Source organism: Rhinolophus sinicus, linkage group LG10 (assembly GCF_036562045.2).
Source record: "Rhinolophus sinicus isolate RSC01 linkage group LG10, ASM3656204v1, whole genome shotgun sequence".
Classification (NCBI taxonomy): domain Eukaryota; kingdom Metazoa; phylum Chordata; class Mammalia; order Chiroptera; family Rhinolophidae; genus Rhinolophus; species Rhinolophus sinicus.
The window spans coordinates 96,421,666-96,444,055 of NC_133759.1; the positions used below are offsets into that span (position 1 = coordinate 96,421,666).

General features: G+C 47.6%; 1 protein-coding gene across 3 annotated transcripts in view; it reads right to left on the reverse strand.

Moving 5' to 3' along the window:
• The window catches only part of CCNJL (cyclin J like), a 44,401-nt gene extending 23,684 nt beyond the window's left edge, over window positions 1-20,717 (reverse strand). Inside the window, exons 1-2 of one of the 3 annotated variants that reach the window (XM_019740662.2) lie at window positions 20,616-20,717; window positions 19,780-19,894 (exon numbers count right to left, since the gene is read on the reverse strand). In XM_019740662.2, the coding sequence (XP_019596221.1) occupies window positions 19,780-19,842 (63 nt within the window). In that variant the 5' untranslated portion in view covers window positions 19,843-19,894; window positions 20,616-20,717. Of the gene's footprint in view, window positions 1-19,779; window positions 19,895-20,264; window positions 20,550-20,615 lie in introns of those variants that run through there. The other 2 variants (XM_074313863.1, XM_019740653.2) reach the window with 2 other exon arrangements.
• Window positions 20,718-22,390: the final 1,673 nt, after the last annotated feature.

Consider the following 22,390-nt stretch of genomic DNA (forward strand, 5'->3'; position numbering starts at 1 on the left):
GCTCAGCAGGAAAAACAGCACCTGCAAAGCCACACAGGTGTCGGTGCCCCATCTGGGGAATCTAGAGTGCTCGGAACAGCCAGACAAGTGGGGTATGTCTGGACAAAGCAGGCTGGGAGAGTGGGCAGGGTCCCAGCTTTTATGCCCTGCTAAGATATCTGGCCTGCGCTGGGGGCAATGGGGAGCCACTGAAGGGTTTACAGGAGGGCGTCGATGTGGGCACAGTGGCCATGCATGAAGATCTCTTGGCCAGCCTGTTCCCAGGCTATGGCCAGACAGCTGGCCGTATGTGGAGCTGCAGCTCCCTGTGACAGCGGCTCCGAGCCCTCGCCATCCTCCAGGAGGCCCCACCAGCTTTCAGGCTACTTGTGTATTTCCTCTAAGCCCTCAGGCTCCAGGGCTCTAGGGCTCTTGACAAGAAAAAAACACAATCACAGATCCTTGGTGTTCGGTAAGCAGCAGCTACCGGAAATTAGCCAAGAGAACTTTGGCCGGGGCTGCACTGCCCTCATCAAGGCGGTTCAAAGCCCCAAAACGCAAGTCAGATATGTAACCTCCTGACTTTCCTCCCTGCTCAGTGCAGCGAAGCTTAACTCCTCCTAGATTTCCCTTTGTGCCAACGGGGAGAAGACAGTTCAAAGCAACACACTATACTGTTTTCCTGAAAATAAGACCTAGCCGGACAATCAGCTCTAATGCGTCTTTTGGAGCAAAAATTAATATAAGACCTGGTATTATTTTACTATAGTATAAGACCAGGTCTTTAATATAATATAAATATAATAAATATAACATAATATAATGTAATGTAATGTAATATAATATAATACCAGATTTTATTTTACTATAGACCGGGTCTTATATTAATTTTTGCTCCAAAAGACGCACTAGAGCTGATTGTCTGGCTAGGTCTTATTTTCGGGGAAACACAGTAGGTCTTTCCTCCGTACACTTCCCTCTGTAGGTCTGCGGGCTTGCGCAGATTCTCACAGGAAGCCATCGGGGCATAAAAGAAAAAGTTGTAGACTTTGGAACAGGTAACAACAATGCATGTCAAATATGAGTTAGCTAACCGGGCTTCCAGGAAAAGGCTAGTCTCAAAGGTGGGAGGATTCTGAAAGCTAGAACGGCCGCTCGCAATGCTCTTCATCCCCGTTTCTGCTGTCCCTCAGATATTGGCTTAAATGTCCTTCCTAAGAGAGGTTTTCTCAAGCCCTCCTCATTCCAAATCAGGTGCCCCTTGTTTTCTCTCTTACCACGCTGTTCTTCGTGACCAAATATTTACTTCTTTATGTGTCTCTCCCTGCTAAACTCTAGCTCCGTGGAGCAGGGGCCATGCCCATTTTGTCTATACCCTTTGCCCAGGGCCCAGGATGTTCCTGGCACAGAGGCAGGTGCTCAGAAAATATTTGCATGAGTAAAAAAGAATGACTAGCCATGAAAAGGCATGGAGGAAACTGAAATGCGTATTACTCAGTGAAAGACGCCAATCTGAAAAGGCTACAAACTGTATGATTCCAACCATAGGACATTCTGGAAAAGGCAAAACAACGGAGACAGTAAAAAGGTCAGTGGTTGCTGGGGGTTGGGGGGCAGGATGAATAGACAGAGCACAGAAGATTTTCAGGGAGTGAACCTTCTCTGAATGATACTATAATGGGGCACACTTGTCCTTACACATTTGTCCAAACCCACGGAATGTGAGCACTGAAAGTGAACCCTAATGTAAACTATGGACTTTGGGTGACAATGATGTGTCCATGTAGCTTCATCGGTTGTAAAAACGGTACCCCTCGTGTGAGGATGCTGATAACGGGGGAGGCTGTGCAGGTGTGGGGGGGGAGGGCGTATATATATGGGAAACCTCTGTCCCTTCTGCTCAATACTGTGGTGAACCTAAAACTGCTTAAAAAAACTAAGTCTACCGAAAGGAAAAAAAAAGAATGACTATAAGGATGTCCCTCTCTGTACCAAATACACTCCTCCCCTGACATATGGAGGAGCAGCTCCGCAGAGACTGTGAAGTCAGGCAGTTCTGGGGTAGAAGATCAACCCCACTGTTTCCTAACCTTGGGCATGTGAATTCTGAACCCCAGTGTCCTCATCTGGAAAATGGGGGTCACACCACCATACATGTAAATTATTTTAGACACTTACAGTACTCAGCAAGCGTTAGTGGCCTTTTTCTCAAACTGGCCAATCAGACTTCAGACAAGTTGAGCTTTTTTGCCTCTGTCTGGCTCTGAGGAACCTGCTTTGTACGGGGGAATTCAGCTTTCTACCTGATGTTTTTATAGCTGGGCTGGGAGCCTGTGCGGGAAAGGCACCCTGGTTATACCGAGTTCTTCTCTGCAGAGCTCCCAAGCCACACAGAATAAGGAGCTGAGTCTCAGCTTCTTCTCGGCCCTGGGACAAGCGCAATCCTTCAGCAAATGAACAACAATGTGGGACGCCAGCAAGCCTGCCCTGTTTGGTTTGAGAGTTCAGCTGATTACTTCCCTAACCCAATTAGGGGGAAAGGCATTCATTACAAGGGCTCGAAGGAGCCGCATTCCCCCCACGCACTCTTGACCTGGGTCAGCGTGAAGGCCACAGCAACCAGGGGCATGAAGCAGCCCTGGTCTGCTGAGCTGCCTGGATTCCAGAAACAACAGAGCAGCCTGCGAGGGGCACAGCCTGTAAAGCTCTCCCAGATTAGACAGGCACTTGGCAGGCACGCTGGCAGCAGCCAGTGGGCGGAAAGGGGGCAGGAACCCAGCCAGGCAGGGTGGCCTTCCTCTCGCAGGGCCAGGGGCAGCATCAGTATGACCAGCAGAAAGGCCGTGGGGAGGGCACAGATGAAGAGGGGCGGAGGGGCAGGCAGAGGCTTCCTGAATCTCCCTCCCCGGATGCTGGCTCTTTATCACCTGAGGGGGACAGGAGAGCACATGCACCTCGTGTCTAGAGAGGAGCAGATGACCAGGCAGGGAACAGGGACAGATGGTCAATATGGAGTTCCGGGGGCGGGGGACGGGGGGGAGAATCCATCTTACAAAAACCTGCTTTTGTTATCCCAGTAGTTTATTTTATTTTTAAAAATCACAACAGGCTAGAAAAAAGACTCTTAGATAACACACCAAATGTTAACAGTGGTTATCTCAGAGGGCTGGGATTTCTGGTGATTTTTACTCTCATGCTTTTCAATACTGTCTGGATTTTTGAAAAACACGCAATAGTTAACCAGTTTGTTATTTCTATTATGGTGTTTCCCGTTTGAAAGGAAAAAACATGGAGGGACTAGATACTTACTGTATTAAGGCCCGACTCAAAATACATCCTTGAGAATTCCCTGGCTACCACACATCATCGCTTTGAAAAAATAAACCCTTTGATAATCACATCCATGGCAGCCCACTTCATCCTCACAAGACACAAAAGACCCACCAAGGTCCTAGCACAAAATGGTATTTTTCTTTTTACTAATTATAAATGTGTTCTCTGGCAAATTTTCAAAAGAACAACAAATATCACGTACAATGCCTCATGCACGATAGAGAGAAGCACGACTACATCCCACATCCCCTTTAGACAGCAATGGAAATGAGGTTTGCAATGGCTGCCTACTGTTGCACTGTAAGGCTGTGCCGTGACTTTACCAGACCCCCGTTTTGGACATCTGGGCCATTTCTCTTTCGTCTGGACATCCATCAGCACCCACGTGCAGTCCCACAGTCAGCAGTTACTGTTGACTGAAGTGCTTGTTTATTAATGGTCCTTCTTGCTCCTCTAGAATGTGATATCTGTCGGGAGGGGGAACCCCTTCTCTCTTCTGGTTCTGGCTGTACCTCTGGTATCCGGCACATAGTTCGGGCTACTGAGTATGTGATGGAGTGTATTGTTTGATGAACACAGGTGCGACCTGAGCAAACACCAACGGGAGGACCCTCTCTCTGCCTGTGGCCTGCTATGCCCCCCTTCCCCTAGGTCTCCCTTACCTCACCCTGCATCCTTCCCTAGGGTAACCAACAGGATGTGGGGACCTGCCCCCCTGAGAAGGAAACCCTAGCATTTCTAAGACCAGAGGAGCCATTCAAAGGGAAAGGAACGTGGTGAATGTCAAGACAGGCTTGAGTGCTTTAGAAACCACTCTTCTTGCTGCCCAAGATCTCGCCTGGGGTTTCCAGAGCAGAAAAGAGGATTATCTGAGAGGGACTGAACTCTGAGAAAGGCCAAAGATAAGACAATCAAAGATATGACCCACATGAAACCCCAAACTGAGCTACATACAGAGGTGGCGGGGCTGCTTGGACAGGCTCCTGAAGAGTCCAGGTGAATATCCTGTCTCTGCTGCACCTTATGACTCTTGCCATGCTGACTTTGGCAGAGGTGGCAACCACTCCACACCTGTGCTGGACTCAGAAGTGCCTGGGAACACGAGCCAGGCCAGCCCAAGTGCAGTTAGAAAGACCTCCGAGCCCACAGCCAGGACTGCTGGGCAGGGACCCTGGGCTGTCACTGTTGCAAAAAAAACTCAGTGTGTGCTTTTCACACACAGGCTCTGCCGGCTCTTTGAGGCTAACCTCAGAGGTGTCTGAAGGTCACGTGTATTGTAAAAGTTCAGCCAGTCACCCCTGGCTTTTCATATTAGGGGAGGTAGGGAAGGGAAGTCTTCATTTTAACTCTTGGTGCCCTGCACCGTGTAATTTTCTAATTGCTTTACGATTAACCTACTCATCCTTCGGATGTCAGCTTAAAAGTCACTTCTGCAAAGAGTGTCCTCTGGTACTTCCCAAGCATCAAGGACTTTCCATCATCCATCCATCTATCCATCCATCATCCATCCATCCATCCATCCATCCATCCATCCATCCATCCATCCATCCATCCGTCCAACCATCCGCTTTTACTGTTCTTCACCCCTTGACTGTAAACATCATGGGGGCAGGGACTGGTTCATCGTGTTCAGCAGCTCTGTGACCCCAATACCTGACACAAAAGAGGTGCTCAATAAATACCCAACTCCCCAAATTTGGGCAATGGCAAATACTTGAAAAAGTAAGAAAAAATGATTTGCTCCTGACCTTACGTTGAATATAACTACTCATCATAATGAGCAATTCTAAATACTCATGAAGACCAGGGAGGAGGCACAGGAAGCTTGGGGTGCTGAATTCCACTGGAAAGGGAAAGCACTTCCTTGCTTTGGGGTGGCATGTGCCTTAGTCTACCTAATAGCAATAGAGGATTACTAAGGAGGAATCAGGTCAGTATTACCAGAGGGCTAGAAGCTTCAAGAATTATGAATTATGCACTCTATACTCAGTCATTTCAAAGGCAATGTTCCCCAATGTGTGTTCTATGACACCCCAGTCCCAAGATATACTCCCTGAAGGAAAGGGTTCTGTGGGCCATTAGTTTGGGAAACACTGATACTACATTGCTTCTTCCTAAAACGAATCATATATTAGCCCATTAGAGGCCCTGAATTACTTGTTCAGGAAAAAACTTATATAGTTTTGGGAAACTCTAGGTTAAATTTATTTATCCACAGACAATCACCCCCCCACACACACACTTCTGGGGAGTCAGAGTAACAATACCCCAGAGAGCTTGTTCTGGGAAATGGTGCTTTACGGTGCTGGCAGCTCGGCACTGGTGCACTGGGGAAAACTGAACCCCAGTGCATCCTCTGGCAAAAATCCCTGGCACAATGCCTAATACTTGAGTGATTCTAAACCAAGAGGTTTACTGAAAAGCTCACTGAGATTAAAAGCCATAGCTTCCACCTGCAGAACTTCCCTGGTAAGAACCTCCACACAGCCATGGTATTAGGAGCCTAGGACAGGCACGAGAGGCTGCAGACGGCAGCTCACAGAAGCCCCAGGCAGTCAAGTGCTGGGCGCCCTGCCTTGAGGGGGTCCAGGGACTGAATGCAAGATTAAATCCCTTCACCCTGCCCCATCCCATTTACTCATTTATATATTATATATATTATATAAAAATAATTTTGGAAGCTCTCAATTCTCTGTAAACACTGACCTCCTTCCTTCTTGGGAACCCCATGTTGCTACTGGGTAGAATGAGGCACATAACACCCCAAGGCAACGACAGGCTTGTCTTTCCCCCTGGAATTCAGCTCCCTGAGTTTCCTGTACCTCCCCTCTGGTCTTCATGAGTATTTGGAATTGCTCATTATGGTGAAAAGTTTTATACACCCTTCTGTTTTATATCTATAGATATATATATAGATATCTATAATTTGAAAGCACACACACACGAGCACGCATGTTTTCCTGAACTCGCCAGCCACTGTCTTCCATGCATTTTGTCCTCTCATCCTCCAACAGGCCCACCAGCATCCCAGTGTCCCAGACAAGGACAGCTCAGAGAGGCTGAGCAACCTGCTTCAGGTCACCCGATTAATAAATGACGGATCTGAATCTGGGTTTTCTGACACCATGCTCTTAATGCTATGTTTTGGGGCCACCACAGGATAGTTTAGGTTTGTGTTTTCCTTCCAAAATGATGTTATATTTAACCAATTATAAAATACCTAATCACAATAGAAATTTTAGAAAATACAGATGAGTACAAAGAACATTAAAATCACCAGCAATCCAACCAGGAGGAGATCATTTTGAGTACAGTATGTGCCCTTCCTGTCTTCTCTGTATATCCTGACCCCCACTTTTCTCTCTCAAAGGACTATCACCTCCCTGACCGCTGTGACTGTAACTCAATTTAGGTTCTCCACCCCAGCACCCCCCACCCTGAGGTGGGCCCAGGCAGAGAGACGACCACTAGCATTAGTACCTAGGAAACCGAGGCACAGAAGTCCAAAGGCCAAGGTCACATTACAGGTTGGTGGCAAATCATGGACTTGGACATGGGAGGGTCTGGCCAGTCCCTCAGGGGTGGGACACAGCTTTGAGTGTGACATGTACTTCATAAATAGTGCAAGGTACAGAGCAGGGTTGAGCTGTTCTCCCACACTAGCCACCGAAAGAAAACCACTGTGTTCTCCTCCTTTGCGTGTCCCACCATGCTCATCCTTACTGGTGCCCTCTGCTTGCTTCCTAAGGGAAGCTGGGCCTCCATGCACTGGGCCAGCTGCTTGGGAAACAGCTCCAGGGGTTGAGTCTGAGTCTGCCTGAGAACAAAGAGTAGCAAGCAGTGAAGTAACACCATGGGTAACCGAGGGGACCAACAGGAAGTGGAGACTTGCAAATTGAAAGGGAAAAAGAAAGGGGAGGGGGCGAGTAGGTTCTTCAGAGGCCTGCCTCTGAGAGTAAGAGAATACACACCACCACCACCACCACCACCACCACCGAGAGTACACACCACCACCGACCCGGGAGGCCCTGCGAGGCCAGAAAATCATCTTCCTTCCCCTCACCATCCCGTTGCTTCATACACCCAAGGAGGCATTTTCGGTAAAGAATCAACATCTCTGCAGGAACACTATTTCAACATTGTTGAGAGGGTGGCCAGTGACATCCCCCCCTTGCTGACTTCTGGCCTCTAGCTTCCTTCCAGCAGTGAGGAAGGTCACCGTCAGCCACCACTCCTCTCACTGGCCCCCTGAACTCAGCAAATGGCAGAGGGACCAGCTCTGGACACAACCCCTCATTCCCAGGAGCCAAGGCCACTGCCCTTCCAAGCATACCCAGCATTAGGCCTGGCTATAGCTGCTGGGCATCCAACTGCAGCCAAAGACATGTCTGCCCACCCCTCGGTGGGCGCTTCCTACCCCTGCCACTGAACCCTCCCAAAGCCCCCACCGACGACACTCATGGCGTTTTTATAACCCCCGCCCCCAAGTTCTTCACTTTGGCAACTTGCTAACATGACCACACACCTCACACCTTCTGGCTGTGGGTGCCCCTCATTCTCCTATGTCCTCCATGATCTAGGGGCAGGTGTCACCTTCCATACATCCCCTGGGTGTCTGTAACAGGTCCCACCCTTGGATCTCTCTGTCTTTCCTTGTAGGTTACCATCCCTAAACTGTGGCCTCAAAAGCTCTTTGTTCCACACGTCCAGCTTCCTTCTGATGGATTCTCCCAGGCCCCTTGACCCTAACATGCAGCTCGAAACCGGTCAGTAAAGTAACCACTACCACCATCAACCACCCTAGTCACCCCTGCTGATCCACAGTGGGGTTTCTGCAACTGGGGTCAGTTGACCACAGGCATTGGGATCTCCTGGGAATTTATTGAAAATGGAGGCTTCCTCCCTGTACTGAATTGGACAGTGACCCCCTCTAAAACTCATGTCTCCCCAGAACCTAAGAATGTCACCTCATTTGGAAATAGGGTCTTTACAGATACAATCAAATTAAAACGAGGGCCTATTGGATTACCACTGGCCCTAATCCAACGGCTGATGTCCTTATTAAAAGAGAAAACAGAGACACACAGACAGAGGAAAGACGAGGCGAGGCTGGAGACAGGGAGAAGGCCATGTGAAGATGGAGGCAGAGAACGGAGTGTTGCAGCTACAAGCCAAGGAACGCCAAGGATCGCTAGGACCCAACAGATGCTAGAAGAGGCAAGAAAGGATCCTCCCCACAGCCGCTGAAGAGCTCCCCTCCCCATGGCCCTGATTTTGAACTTCTAGCCTCCAGAACTGGGAGAGAATAAACTTCGGTTGTTTTAAGCCACCCAGTTTGAGGCGGCCTGAGAAATCTAGTACAATCCCCGTTTCCTGACTTACTGCATGAAGCAGAGTTCTTGGGCACGGAGCTAGGCCCCTATCTGCATTTTATAAGCCCTTCCTTTGAGCCTGACGCTTAACTATAAGCTCCGTGAACGTAGAGAATTTCGTTTCGTTCACCACTTACAGTCACGCGTCACTTCATGACGAGGATTCCTTCTGAGAAACGCGTCGTTAGGCAATTCTGTCGTGCGGACATCCTAGCGTGCACTTATACACACCTAGATGGCACAGCTGACTACACACCTCGGCTACAGGTAGAGCCTACTGCTCCCAGGCTACAAGCCTGTACAGCATGTCACTGTACGGAATACTGTAGACAGCTGTAACACAATGTTAAGTGTGAACCTAAACATAGTTAAACATGGAAAAGGCGCAGTAAAAATAGGGTATAATAGATAAATGGTACATCTGTACAGGGCGCTTACCATGAATGGAGCGTGCAGGACTGGAGGTTGTTCTGGGTGAGTCAGGGAGTGACTGGTGAGTGAATATGAAGCCTAGGGCACGACTGTACACGACGGTAGACTTCAGAAACACGGTCCCACAAGCCCTTACATTGAAAATATTGAGAAGAAACTGACTGGGTAAGGCGTAAATCACCGTAATAATGATGGTCAGGAGCGAGTGAAAGGCCTGAGGATCAGTAGGAATGAGAAATCAAGAGAGGAAGGTAAAGAAACATAAGGGATTGTCACGGCAATGTGATTCCAGCTATCGCATGTTGGAGCAGTGGTCAGATTAAGGAACTTTGTTATGCAAATTCATAAAAAAGAGGTGTTTACCACGGAGAGGGTATAGAATTGTGGACTCAATATTTTGACTTTGCAAATTTGGTTTTGGGTCCATGGACCCAGTCTGGCACGAAGGGCTCTCTTTGGCACCAAATTGATGAGAGAAATAAAATCCATGCTTTACGTCATTACAACCTGAAAATATCTCCAAAGTGCAGGGACAGGCTGGCTCCACACCACCACTTTATTAAAATGGCAGTGGTCCTTAATTCTTGTGAAGGTCGCTCCTGTGGATCTGGGTCCTTATAAAGGACCTCAGGTCCTCAACAAAGAACTTACAGCAATGTCCTCTGAAGACCACAGAGATAAATCTGGAAGGGCTGTAGCACCCTCGGAACATGTAGTGCTGGGGGGCGAGGGGGTGAAGCTCCTCTGTGCTGAGACACTTCAGAGGCTGACCGATGGGGATGTAATCTCTACACTCAAAATTAAGGCGCTGTGAGTGAGGGGGACTCCACTGCCAAGCCCCACAAATATTGCTCCTGTCAGAGAAAGAACAAAATCCTCCTAGACAATATAGCCTTCCATTTCTTACAGGAAATTCGGGTCCATTTTAATTTTATGGGACCGCTGTTGTACATGCAGTCTGCTGTTGACCGAAACGTCATTATGTGACCCAATACACTAAATCCCCTTTGGCTAGCAGTGCTTGGCATGTGGCTGGCAGCTAAAAATGATGCATTGAAGGTAAGAATGAATGGACATTGATGTTCAAGAACTACTGGTGCTTTGGACACTTAACTTTTCCTTTTCTTTTTTAAAAACAACTCTAATAATCACATGAAATAATGTGCATCAAGCATTTAACAGTGCCTGGCATATTGTAGGTGCCCAATAAACTCAACTCCCTTAATTTGGTGGGCAGTGGGAGTCTTCAAAGATTACATAGAAACTAACAATTACTACCATGTTTCCCCAAAAATAAGACCTAGCCAGACTATTATATTATAGACCCAGTCTTATTTTACTATAAAACAAGTAAAATTTTATATTAATTTTTGCTCCAAAAGACGCATTAAACCTGATTGTCCAGCTAGGTCTTATTTTCGGGGAAACACAGTATAAGGAGCTTTCTAAGACCAATGCTCCCTGTGAAAAAGGCCAATCATGCTCAGCAATGGAAAATTACTTTGTTCCAACTACTATGAAACCTGAAATCTTTCATTCCATTTGACACTATTTCCTAAAACTCTCAAGTCTCCCCACTTCCTGCCCTGGTTCAGATGCCATCTCTTTGGATCATTGTCAACACCCAGTCTCCAAGGCTATTTCCAGGGATCCGGCACACTCTCCTCACATCCTCCTGACAGCCCTCCATGTGCCCTCAGGATGAGTGCAGACACCTAGAGAGACCAGCAGCCCCAGAGCCAATGCTCCTGATCCATCTCCCTCTCCTCACCACTCACCAGACTGCTCCTCAAACGTCACTGATGCAGGGCCACCAGGTGCTGCCCTGGGCCCTGGTGGGTGAACCTCCTCCACCCCTCTCTTTGCCTAGAAAGCTTCTGTTTATTCTTTGAACCCAGCTCACACAGCACCTCTTTGAAGCTTTTCATAGTTGCCTAGGCAACTGGACGTCACTATTGGTACAGTGGTTAAGAGACTGGGTTCAGATCTTGGCTCTGCCATCTACTAGCTGTATGGCCTTGTGTAAGTCATGTATGTATATATGTATTTGCTTGTTTATTTATTTAGAATTTTTATAAGAGTTTATTTGAGCCAAACGGATGACATATGCTGGGGAGCAAGATCTCCAACGCTCCCGAGAATAACACGTTGCAGCTTCTTTTATGCATTTGAAATTAAGATTACATGGAGGTGGGAGAAAACAAAGCAGGGACTGGGTTACAGGACAGTTTAAGATCATGTGCTCTCTTGAGGTGTGTTCAGCTAGATGCACAGAAACCATGGACAGGGCTGGCTTCAGGCAAAGATAAACCTTTTACTAAAGAGCCATATGTCTGGAGCATGACTACCCATTATGACCTGCCCAGTTAGGAATTTATGATCAGACCACCCTGTGAGGTTAGTAAGTTATTTAATTCTCTAAATTTTAGCAGGTCCCATCTGTAAAATGGGGATAATTACAGTACTTACTAGAGGGGATTGTCTGAGGACTTACGATAATGAAAGGGAAGAGCAAGCACCATTAATGTGCACAATCGTTACTGACACTGAGGGCCTTCGGGGGGGGGGGTGTCCATGGCCGCTTCTGTAGAGCCTCCCATGGGTCTGCAGGTTATATGTGGGGCTCAGTAAATGCTGAATAAAGAGGCTGCCTGCCAACCAAGCCACAGAGACGGTCCAAGGAAGCAAGCCAGAACTCTGCTTTCCCCAGACTCACAGCCAGCAAAGGCTAGTCGTGCCAGCTGGGCTTCCTCCTTCCCAACCAAAGTGCTGACTCCCGTCTTCCCAAAAAGGCCCCCTGACACCTGGGAAGATGTCTCCAGTAGTTTGACAAAAACTCTGTCAGAAACCACTTCACGGCCCATCTTAAAAGTAACCATGCAAAATACACCCCGAAGTATTAAGGAATAATGGGGTACTGTGCTTGCAACTTAGTACAAAAAAAAAAATGTATAAAGACAGGAAAAGAGAATGGTAAGGCAAGTGTGTTAAAATGTTCACAATTGTGGGGGCCGGTCCGGTGGCTCAGGCGGTTGGAACTCCATGCTCCTAACTCCAGAGGCTGCCGGTTCGATTCCCACATGGGCCAGTGGGCTCTCAACCACAAGGCTGCAAGTTCGATTCCTTGTGGTGGGCTCCGCCCCCTGCAACTAAGATTGAACACGGAACCTTGAGCTGAGCTGCCGCTGAGCTCCTGGATAGCTGTTGGTTGGAGCCTGTCCTCTCAACCACAAGGTTGCCGGTTCGACTCCCGCAAGGGATGGTGGGCTGTGCCCCCTGCAACTAGCAACAGCAACTGGACCTGGAGCTGAGTTGCACCCTCCACAACTAAGATTGAAAGCACAACAACTTGACTTGGGGGAAAAAAAAGGCCTGGAAGTACACACTGTTCCCCCATAAAGTCCTGTTCCCCTTCCCCAATAAAATCTTTAAAAAAAAAAAAAAAGTTCACAATTGTGTACTATGCCAGCAACTCTTCTGTACGTTTGAAATTATTTCAAAACAGAAAGTGAACACAAAAGGAGAGAGACCAATAAGAGATTTCAACTCCGGAGCCAACAGCTTAACACCCCCCACCGCCCTCCATGCGCCTTCTCACCTCTTCAGTAGCTGCTCAGTGTCAGCCCCCTGAAGGGGAAGTTCATGTTACACCATCACTGATGTCAAGACTGGTTGCAATTCCTCTGCTTGTCGAAAGTCAGGTTCTGGACAGCAGATTGCAAAGTTTTAAGGCCCCAGCTCTCCCACTTAATAGGGGGGGCTTGGCTAAGTCCTCGAGCCCTTGGAGACTGTTTCTCTACCTGAAAGATGGAGTTACTGGCAGCTGTGCAACCTACACCCTCCCTGTCCCCCCCGCCCCTTGACACTATTTCAACAGTGAGGTCCAGGAAGACAACATGTGGGCTGTAAGGTACTGACCCCAGATAAGGTGTCTGGGGTGTGCACATACCAATGGGGGGGCCTCATCTGCAGTAGCTGCTCAGAACTGGAGAGACACAGCCCCTGCCTTCCCTCACGGGCCTGCTGTCTAGGGAGTGAGGTGGGTCAGAATCAAACAATTGCATTAATAGCTATACAATTATAAACTGTGCTGAGTACTAAAGGAATAATCCAGGATGATCTGAGAACACACAACAAGGGGCCCAGCCCGACCTTGTCTGGGACTCAGGAAAGACACCTCTGAGGAAGTGATGTTTGAGCTGACAGCTAGAAAACAAGTAGGTTAGAATCCCACAAGTGAAGGGAAGTATATAAACCAAATGTTAATAGAGAACTCAAGTTGAACAATACCATGAAGAAATAGGACAAATCAAGGGTATTCATCAGGATAAATGATCTGGTTTCTCCAAAAATCAATGGCATGAAAAATATTTTTTTTAAGGGGATGGGAGGTTGGGAGACCTTTAGAAAATAAAAGACTTAGAGTAATTTTTTAAGAAATGTAATACCTGGACCTTATCTGGGTCATGATTTAACAAACCACCTAGGAAAGCCATTTTTGAGACCACTGGGGAAAACTGAGTATGGATAGGGCAATAGAACACATTAATGAACTGTTCATTTTGTTAGGTGTAATAATGGCATAGTTGTTACATTTTCTAAAATCCTTTATCTGTTAGTGGGTATTTATAGGTGAAATGACACGCTGTCTGGGGACAGATGAAACAAGTACTGAAGCTGGGTGGAGAGTACATGGGGATTCATTCTACTATTCTATTTTTGCATATCTTTTAAAATTTCTATAATAAAAAGTTAAGGGAAAAACAGTGGTACACTCCAAAGAGTCAGCCGTGCTCTGAGTTGTTTGGATTTTTACAATGATCAGAAAAATCAACTGTCAATAAGTACAAAGTTGTCTAACACATCACATCTAATAACTATGCCACATTTTTAGTGTATGGATGAACCACAGTGAAACCAATTTCCTTCTGATGACATTTAGGTTCTTTGTCAACTATTCCTTCCAATAATTGACTCTCCCCAATTCCTGATGATTCTCCCTTTCCCTCTGTCCCCCCACCCACCCACTAGACTCAGGGGATGACCATTTCTGGACCAAGTAGCTGCTGGTACCAGCGCGGAGGTCTCTATCACAAAAAAGGCCCAGGCTCCGGCACCATCTGCTCCAGTGACCTGCAAGGAACCCAGTGCCTTAGGACAATTCAAACTCAGCCTCTGTGTGTGTGTGTGTGTGTGTGTGTGTGTGTGTGTGTGTAACTTTTAAAAAAATGAAAAAAGAGCTGACCCGGTGTCACCTCCTTCTGCCAGGTGCTCAGACACACTACAGAATGTTGGCTACACTTCCTTTACCCAAGGGGCTGTGTGGTTTAGGAAGACAAAGAACAAGTCAAAGGCAGGGGCACAGGGCCAGCTCAAAGCCTTTAATGCCCTCCCTTCACGTAGAGAGCACAGGCTTCCCGGCCAACCAGAGTGCTCGCCAAGCCCCTTCCCCACCCCACAATCCAAAGGCTCTAGAGGCCCCAGAGGTTGATGACGGAGTGTGCCCACACCCACTTTCTCGCAGGACACCTGGGAAGCAGGTGGGGCAGGGATCACATCACTGTCCCGGTTTATAGATGAAACGAAAGCTACAAGAATATACACTTCTTCCACAGATAAGATACATATCTTGGCTGAGTGGTGTGGGCACACTGAGCGCTTCCGTACTCTAAGACATAAAGGACGCAAGAGAGGACGCCAAGTTCTGATTCAGTTTTCCCCCAGCTTCCTACAGAATATAGGTGAGCCGCTGGAGTAGGGGAGTCTCTAGCTGGGCGCCACCTTGAATGGTATCTCATCCAACCCCTCCACTCCATTTTTCTTCCAGTCCCCCATCTTCCATCCCCTCTTTGTACTCACCTCCAGGGGCAGCCCAGATCATCCAACTCTGCAGGCTGGACTGCAAGAAACACCTCCTTCTACTAAGAGCCTCATCCTTACCTCCAGAAGGGATCCCGAGAACCACAAGCATAAGATAGCCCTGTCAGGAGGTAGGTTAGGGAGAACCCAGATCTTCTAGAACCATCGTAACACACACTAAAATACAGAGCCTAGTGTCATGGATGGCAGAGCCTCGATTCTTCCCTGCCCTGTGCTCCTTTTCTTGGCTAAAATGGATGTTTTTTCAAATAAATTTACACTCGAGCTCTGATACAATCACCTATTTGATTTTAAGTCAGTTACTCACACCCTCTGAGTCTTGCAATTTCCCACCTATAAAACGGCATCAATCCCAGCAATGGGGCAGACATGAGGAATCAATGAGCTAACACACAGGGTGTGCTTGGCACACTGCCTGAAACAAAGCGCTCAATAAACCGTGGCCACTAAACATCATTTTTGTTGGTGTTTTGGAAGATCTTTGTATATATCTAGTTACAAATCGGTAAAAATGTGCTTTATCCGTCCACTGGTTCAAGAAACGTGGTCTCACACAGCTCAAGTTCCCTAGGTGTGCGAGGAAGTAAGCTTCAGGAAGTAGGAAAAATGCACTGGGTGGCTGGTTGTTCTGCAGATCTTAAATCTGGGACAGGATGAGACGACCGCTAGGTCTTCCATGACTCCAGTCCTGGAAGGCGAGCACCCAATGGGGAAGGAGGGAGCCTGTGGCGTGCAGGCTCCTCCAAGCACCAGAAGACAAAGCAACCAGGTCATATCAAGTAGGGCTTGTCACATGGCTTTGGGATGGTGGGAATTTTTTCCCCTGCAAGTATCCCCAAACCCCATATTCAGAAAGTCTTCCACACACCCAAGAAGCCTTAAATCACAGAGTGAATGTCCTTAAACCTTTGTTTACTAACATAACCATTTCTATTTAATAGGAGTGAAAATTATGTGTCAAATGGACATAAATTGAAAGGAGACCAGACCAAGTTCTATCTATTTTCTGCTCCTTAGGAGATAAAATTTGGGGAGAAAAATGGAAACTCCTGGCAAAAGTCTGGGAGGGATAATCTGCATTTCTATTACCTAGGCTCAACCTATAGTTCTTTTCCTAAGATCCTTACGCTGGACTTTGGTCCACACCAGTAAATCTGCTCTTGAGCGGAATTCTACTTCTAAACCCTCCCCTTATCCCTCTTCCCCCCCACCCCCCCACACACATTATCTGAGAGAAGGTGCGAGTCTGTAGGAAGCTGGGAGGCAGCCTCCACCTGGTCCTGCACCTGGCACCACAGCCAACACTGTGGCTGTTCACAGACTGCCCAGGCCAGGGGGCATCTTCTGGCATTCGCCAAAGACCCGACTAAGATCTCCGGGAAACGTTCTAGCACGTCCATTCGACATGCCCCAGTAGAGTCCCTCTGAGCCTGGTCCTCCCCTTCTGTGCTCTCCCAACGGCTATGCCTACAGCAGGTGAGGCTGTGGACACGGCTCAGCCCCTTTCCACACCAGACACTGGTCCGGGAATGCTGAGATACCGGATGCACCTCATGCCTGCATGCAGCCCAGGCAAGTGAGTAGGAAAAGTTACTACATAGGGACAGGGACCGTGACAGAAATAAGCATGAAGTTAGGGCCAGGGCATGTGGTGGAGGGGAGAGGCTTTAAGGACAAAGAAGGTGGCCCTCAACCTGTTGTTGGATTCAAGATCCTATTAATTTTACACTTTGGGGGATGCATCCTTCTCATCATTCCACGCAGATTGGGGAGTTTCTGTCTAGGCACTGAGGCTCGGCACTGAACAACACACGCGCAGGCCTATTCTTGGGGCGTATATATTCTGGTATGAAGGAAAAGATAATCAAAGGAAACAATTCCCAATGCTAGTAAGTGCTATAGAGAAACACAAGACAGGAGGATTTGATAGACTGACACAGAGGAACAGCAACAGAGAAAAGCAGACAACAAATACAGCAGTGCAAAGACCCAGAGACACAAATGAGCTTGACTTACTCAAGGAAGAAAAGGGGGGTCCGTCTGGGAGAGGGTAAGAGACGAGGCAGGAGAACAGGCCAGGGCTCGACTGTGTCAGGTATTACAAGTGGTGGTAAGGACTGGGAATTTTATTCTAAGTGCAAGGGGATGACACTGAAGGTCTTTAAGCAGGGAAGTGACACATGCTACGTTCTGACTATTGTGGAAGAACGGATGATGGAGGCCAGGTTTAAAGAGGTTAAATAAGCAGCTCAGGGTTTTACGGCCATTACTAGTTTGCATTCAATACCAACGCTCATTTCCGTGGTGTCCCATTTTACATACTGTAGTATAATGTTATACTGGAACATCACATCTGACAAAGTGGGGTTCCCACTATCTCCATGACCCCAGCCCTGCTTCTTGCATTATCAGTCAAGTAAGGATAGCTGCCCATGGTTATGTGACAATTCAACAGCATATATATAGTAACTTGCTTTGTATTCATCTGGCAACGTTCAACACATAGTATCTACTGTGTGCCAGACACTTGTAAAGTGTTCTACAGTGTTAGGAATATATTATTAGAGATGTTTAATAAAAAAAACATTACTTGTCTGGGAAAAATAAAGGGCCAGCCCTCATTCCTTAAGAAAGATGAGAACAGTGTGGATACTGGGTTCTCGCTAATCTTCACTTTTCTCTGCAAACTCTCCATTAAGTCAAATTTTCTTGAGAAGCATCTTCTTTGAACAGAGAGAAGAAACAAAGAAGGAAAATAGTTAATATACTGGGGAGGTAAGACATTATAACCAAACTAACCCAGGATTTACCCTATAAGTTCAGCTTGAAGTCACAGGTAAGCCGGAGCATTCACCCGAGTGAGTTTTCTACTTCTAACCTGTAAAACCTGGATAAACCCATTCTCCCTCAAGGTAGGCAGCCTAGTAGTGAACTAATCTGGCTCTATGACATGGGCGAAGACAATGAATGGGGACCTGCCTGCCCTGTTCCTTTGAGTGGCTGGAGGAGAGATTAGAACACGCTCACTTATTTATAAAAGATTGGGGATTCTCAGGGAACTGAGCTGGTTGAATTTACACTGTTCTCAGAAATCCTTTCTGCTAGAAAGGGGCAAATAAGGTCAAAGTCGTTCCTCCCAAGCTATGAGCAGAACTGACAACCACTGGAGCCCATGATAAGCAAGGAAGCCCAATTTTCACGGCAGCCCTTGGCCCAGAAAAGGACCAAGACTGAACTGCCTGGTCTACCATCCCACTTTAATCAAACACTAAGACCTGGATTTCTTCTCCAGAGGTCCAGAATGTGCCTGTACCTTGGCCATTCTGCTCCAGGGAGAAGACCCAGGGAAGCAAAGGAAAGTCACAGCCTGGACAAGCAACACGAGACAGAGATGGACTAGTAGGTACAGGAAAAAAGAAAAAAAACAACAACTTAATTGTGACTGGAAGACAGCTACTTCCAAATGAGGAAAAAACTTTGTATAGCTACTGACTTTTTAAACAGAATTCCATAGATATTGGGTACAAATGCACTGGCTGTGGGACCTGTCTGTGTAGAGACCCAGGTACCCCACTAAAAAAAACCTCACTCTCCCTGTACTGGGTTGAATAGTGTCTTCCCAAATTCATGTCTACCTGGAACTTAGATTATGTCAAATGGACATATCTGGAAATCGGGTCTTTTCAGATGTACAGTAATTAGTTAAATTAAGATAAGGTCATATGAGATTAAAGTAGACCCTATTCCAATGACTGGTGTCCTTATAAGGAGAGAAAACAGACACACACATACAGCTAGAATGCCATGTGACAACAGTCAGACATTTCAGTGAGGTCTACAAGCCAAGGAACGCTGAGGATTAGAATGGACTGGCTGAAACCTTGTTTTCAGATTTCTGGCCTCCAGAACTGGGAGAGGACACATTTCTATTGTTTTAAGTGCCCCCATTTGTGGTACTTTCTCATGGCAGCCCTAGGGATCTAATACACTCTATTTCACACCTGTTCCCCAAACCACCCCTCCCAGTCTCATCCCAGGAGTAGGAGGCAAGACACAGGGACCATGCCTCCAGCCCACCTGGCCTTTTCCACCTTCTCAGTGCCCATCAGCACTTCTCTCTTTGAGGCAAGGGGAGTGCAGGGATCACATTTCAGCTGCCCCCACCTTCTGCCACCGGAGGCAAACTGGCAGGGAGTGTTTGTTTTCTCTTCACATCCTCCTAGATTTATAGCCTCTCATTAGATTAGTGTTTCTTACATTTTATTCAGTCCCATCCGAGAGATATTGGGAGAGCATAACTATGTATTATACCTTATACTGTCATTTACTTAATATTTCCTAATATTGAGTCACTACTTTTACTTTATTTTAAAAGGAACTACTACATCGTTACAATAAACGGAAAATCAGCATCATTTACCCTATGGGGAACTTGCTACATAAGTTTTTAAATTGCACATTAAAATATTTTTTAAGTCTATTCATGTACCATTTAAAATGATCTTGGGTGAAAATACTGTGGGGAATACCGCCTTCGAGAGTACAGTGGCTCTCTCGGTTTAGCTGGTCGGAAGCTCTGGGTCCCTAATCAGAAAAACCAACTTAAGCTCTACAGTCCCGTTTCTCACCCGGACTCTCCGGGAAGGGGTTCTAAGGGCAGGAGGAAAGAAAGGCACCGGGAGTTCCTAGTTCGCCCGCGGGGTGACCTGAGCAAACCGAGTCGAGAGCAAAAGGGACTTTAAATACCCAGTCCTGCGAGCGACATGGGCGGGGAGGGACTGACCTTCTCGCGCAGGGTGCAGTGGACGTCCGAAGCGACGCGCCCTTCCCACCACCGCTCATCCATCGTCGCGTATGCAGCGCCACGATCCGAGGCTACCGGGCTCTCAGGGCGCACCCTGCGTGGACACGAGCTACCTTAGCGGACGCAGCGCACCCGGGCTCTAACCTTCGGCATTCCTATTCGCCCCCGGCCGGGAGCCCCCCTCCTGCCCACCTCAGCAGAGCTGGGGGTCGCCGCCCATCCCGGGATGGCTGCGGTGTCCCCTCCCCTCTGTTCGTGGGACCTAGGGCGACCTGGAGCTGTGCAATCACTTGCAGAATTGTCTTCCCTTTTGCACAAGTTGCAGAGAAAGTTGCCGACTCCGCTAGCCCGCCCGAGGCTGGGACTCCAGCAGCGGCCACCGGCTCGCCGTCCCCAACTCCTCCCCCGCCGCCCAGCCTTTGTCCTGCTCCCACATCCTGCCCTCGGGCCGGGGCGAAACTCACGCATCCCTCTCCGGCGTGGGGGGCTGCGGGCGCCAAGTCCCTCCCAGAGCTCAGCCGGCGGGCCCTCGCGCCCGGCGCCCCACGCTCTCGACGGCCGCCTCCGCAGCCCCGCTCACCCCGGCGCCGCCGCGCCCCTGCGTGCGCTCGGGTCCCGCAGCGGCTCGCAGTCTCTGGGCCGCCGGGGGCCTCCCTCCCTCGCTAAGGGAATTGGGGGCCGGGCCTCGCGCATGCGCTGCCAGCCCCCGTACCCCGCGGGGCGGGGGGCTGGGAATTGGAGTCTTTCTTTCGCCTGCGCTGGCTCTGTTTCCTGCCCGCCCTCCTCCCCCGCCTTGGTGGAAAGCTTCCCCTCACCTTGGCAGAGACTCGGGGTGGCCTCCTGGGCACCCCACGGGCTTACGCTGGGAGCGCAGGGACCGCGGCGCCACCTGCGCGCACCACGCGTGAAACGCGCGGGCAGGATGCGCCAGAAAGTTCTGTCTCCTGCGTGCGCTGCTCTTGTCAACGTTACGTAGTAGGTTCCACCTGTTTTGTTTTTGTTTGGGTTTTTTTTTTTTAACCTGTTCTGCGATGGGGAGGCAGATACGGACAATTCCCACGAAAGCTCCAGAAAAGCCACTCTTGATTGTCCACGAATCCCTAATTCTCAAGGACGCTCAGTAAATCAACTGGTATTTATTGTGCTACTGCAAAGTACAGATCTATGCCGTGCACTGGAGGAAAACTAGTCTTTTGGGAGGGACCTTCGCGTGGAAAGCATTGTCTGCTTAGTTCAGTTGATTGTTTTCGGAAAGGTTCTCCCTTGAATCAGCTCATCTGATGGCACAGCGTCGGCTGATTGTTTTTTGTGATACTTTTGGAGATTCACAGACCTGTTTCAAATCCACCTACCAACTGGGTGGTATTTGCCAAGTTCCTCAGACTCTCCCAAGCCTGGGAACCCTCGTGTGTAAAATGGGAATAAAAATTGCACCAACCTGTTGGAGATATCTATCACTAAACAAGATAATTCGTGTAAAGGGATGATCGCCATGCCAACTACACTCAATAAATAGCTGCTACTAAAGAGCCTTTAGTTTCTGACTGGTTTCCTGCAAGCTAACACTCACCTGGAAAAAATTTTAAAGTCAGCTTTGATAAACTTCAATTGGAGCTTAAAGAGCAGTTTTAATAATAAAAAAAAAAATTATGAACACTTGTAAAAGTGTACCTAGGAATAAACTTACTAAAAAGTGCTCTTAAGAAATTATAAAGGTTAAAACAAGAAAAGCTTAAAAAATAGAAGGTGAAAAATACCAACTTCACCCAAATTAACTCTTTTAATAAAAATCTAAAGGCTGTAGGTAGGTGGGAGTGAGGGAGGAATGACAACTTTTTCTAACACTCAAATGGAAGAGTATCTAAGAAAAGCTAAGATTTTTTTTTTTTAATGAACGGGTAGACCTATATTACCAAATCTTAAAACATATTGCAAAGCTATCATTAAAACAATGGTGTTGATGCAAGAATAGACGACTGTGCATCAGTGGAATAGTTGAAAACTTAGAAACACATACAACATACTTAAAAATTAACCATATGATAAATGTGGCATTTCACTTTTGTGAGGAAAAGGGTAAATTCTTCAATAAGGCTGGGGAAATTAATTTGGGGGGAAAACATAAAAACAATCTATTTAAACCATCACTAAAATAAATATAACAAGTCAAATGTCAAAACTCAAACAATTTAGTAATGACATTACTGTCCTTTATTCAAGGGAAGACAGCCCATGTATTGGGGGAGTACAGTGCCTTACAAGCAGTGGAGCACTCTCGCTGAGGGATTTTGGGTAAGAGCAAGTTTTATGGAATGTTAAGAGGCAACACAGAAACGGCATGATTGCCTACGAGATTGGGATTTCCTTATAAGGCTAGCAGGTCCTATTTTCTAGGGTAAAGAAAGCTATAGCTAAAGCTGAAGTGGAGGACTGTGATTGGTGTATGTTAGGTTTCCATGACAGGTGTTTTCCGTAAGTGCAGGCTGACTTACTGTGTTTTCCCGAAAATAAGACCGGGTCTTATATTAATGTTTGCTCCAAAAGACGCATTAGGGCTTATGTTCAGGGGATGTCATCCTGAAAAATCACG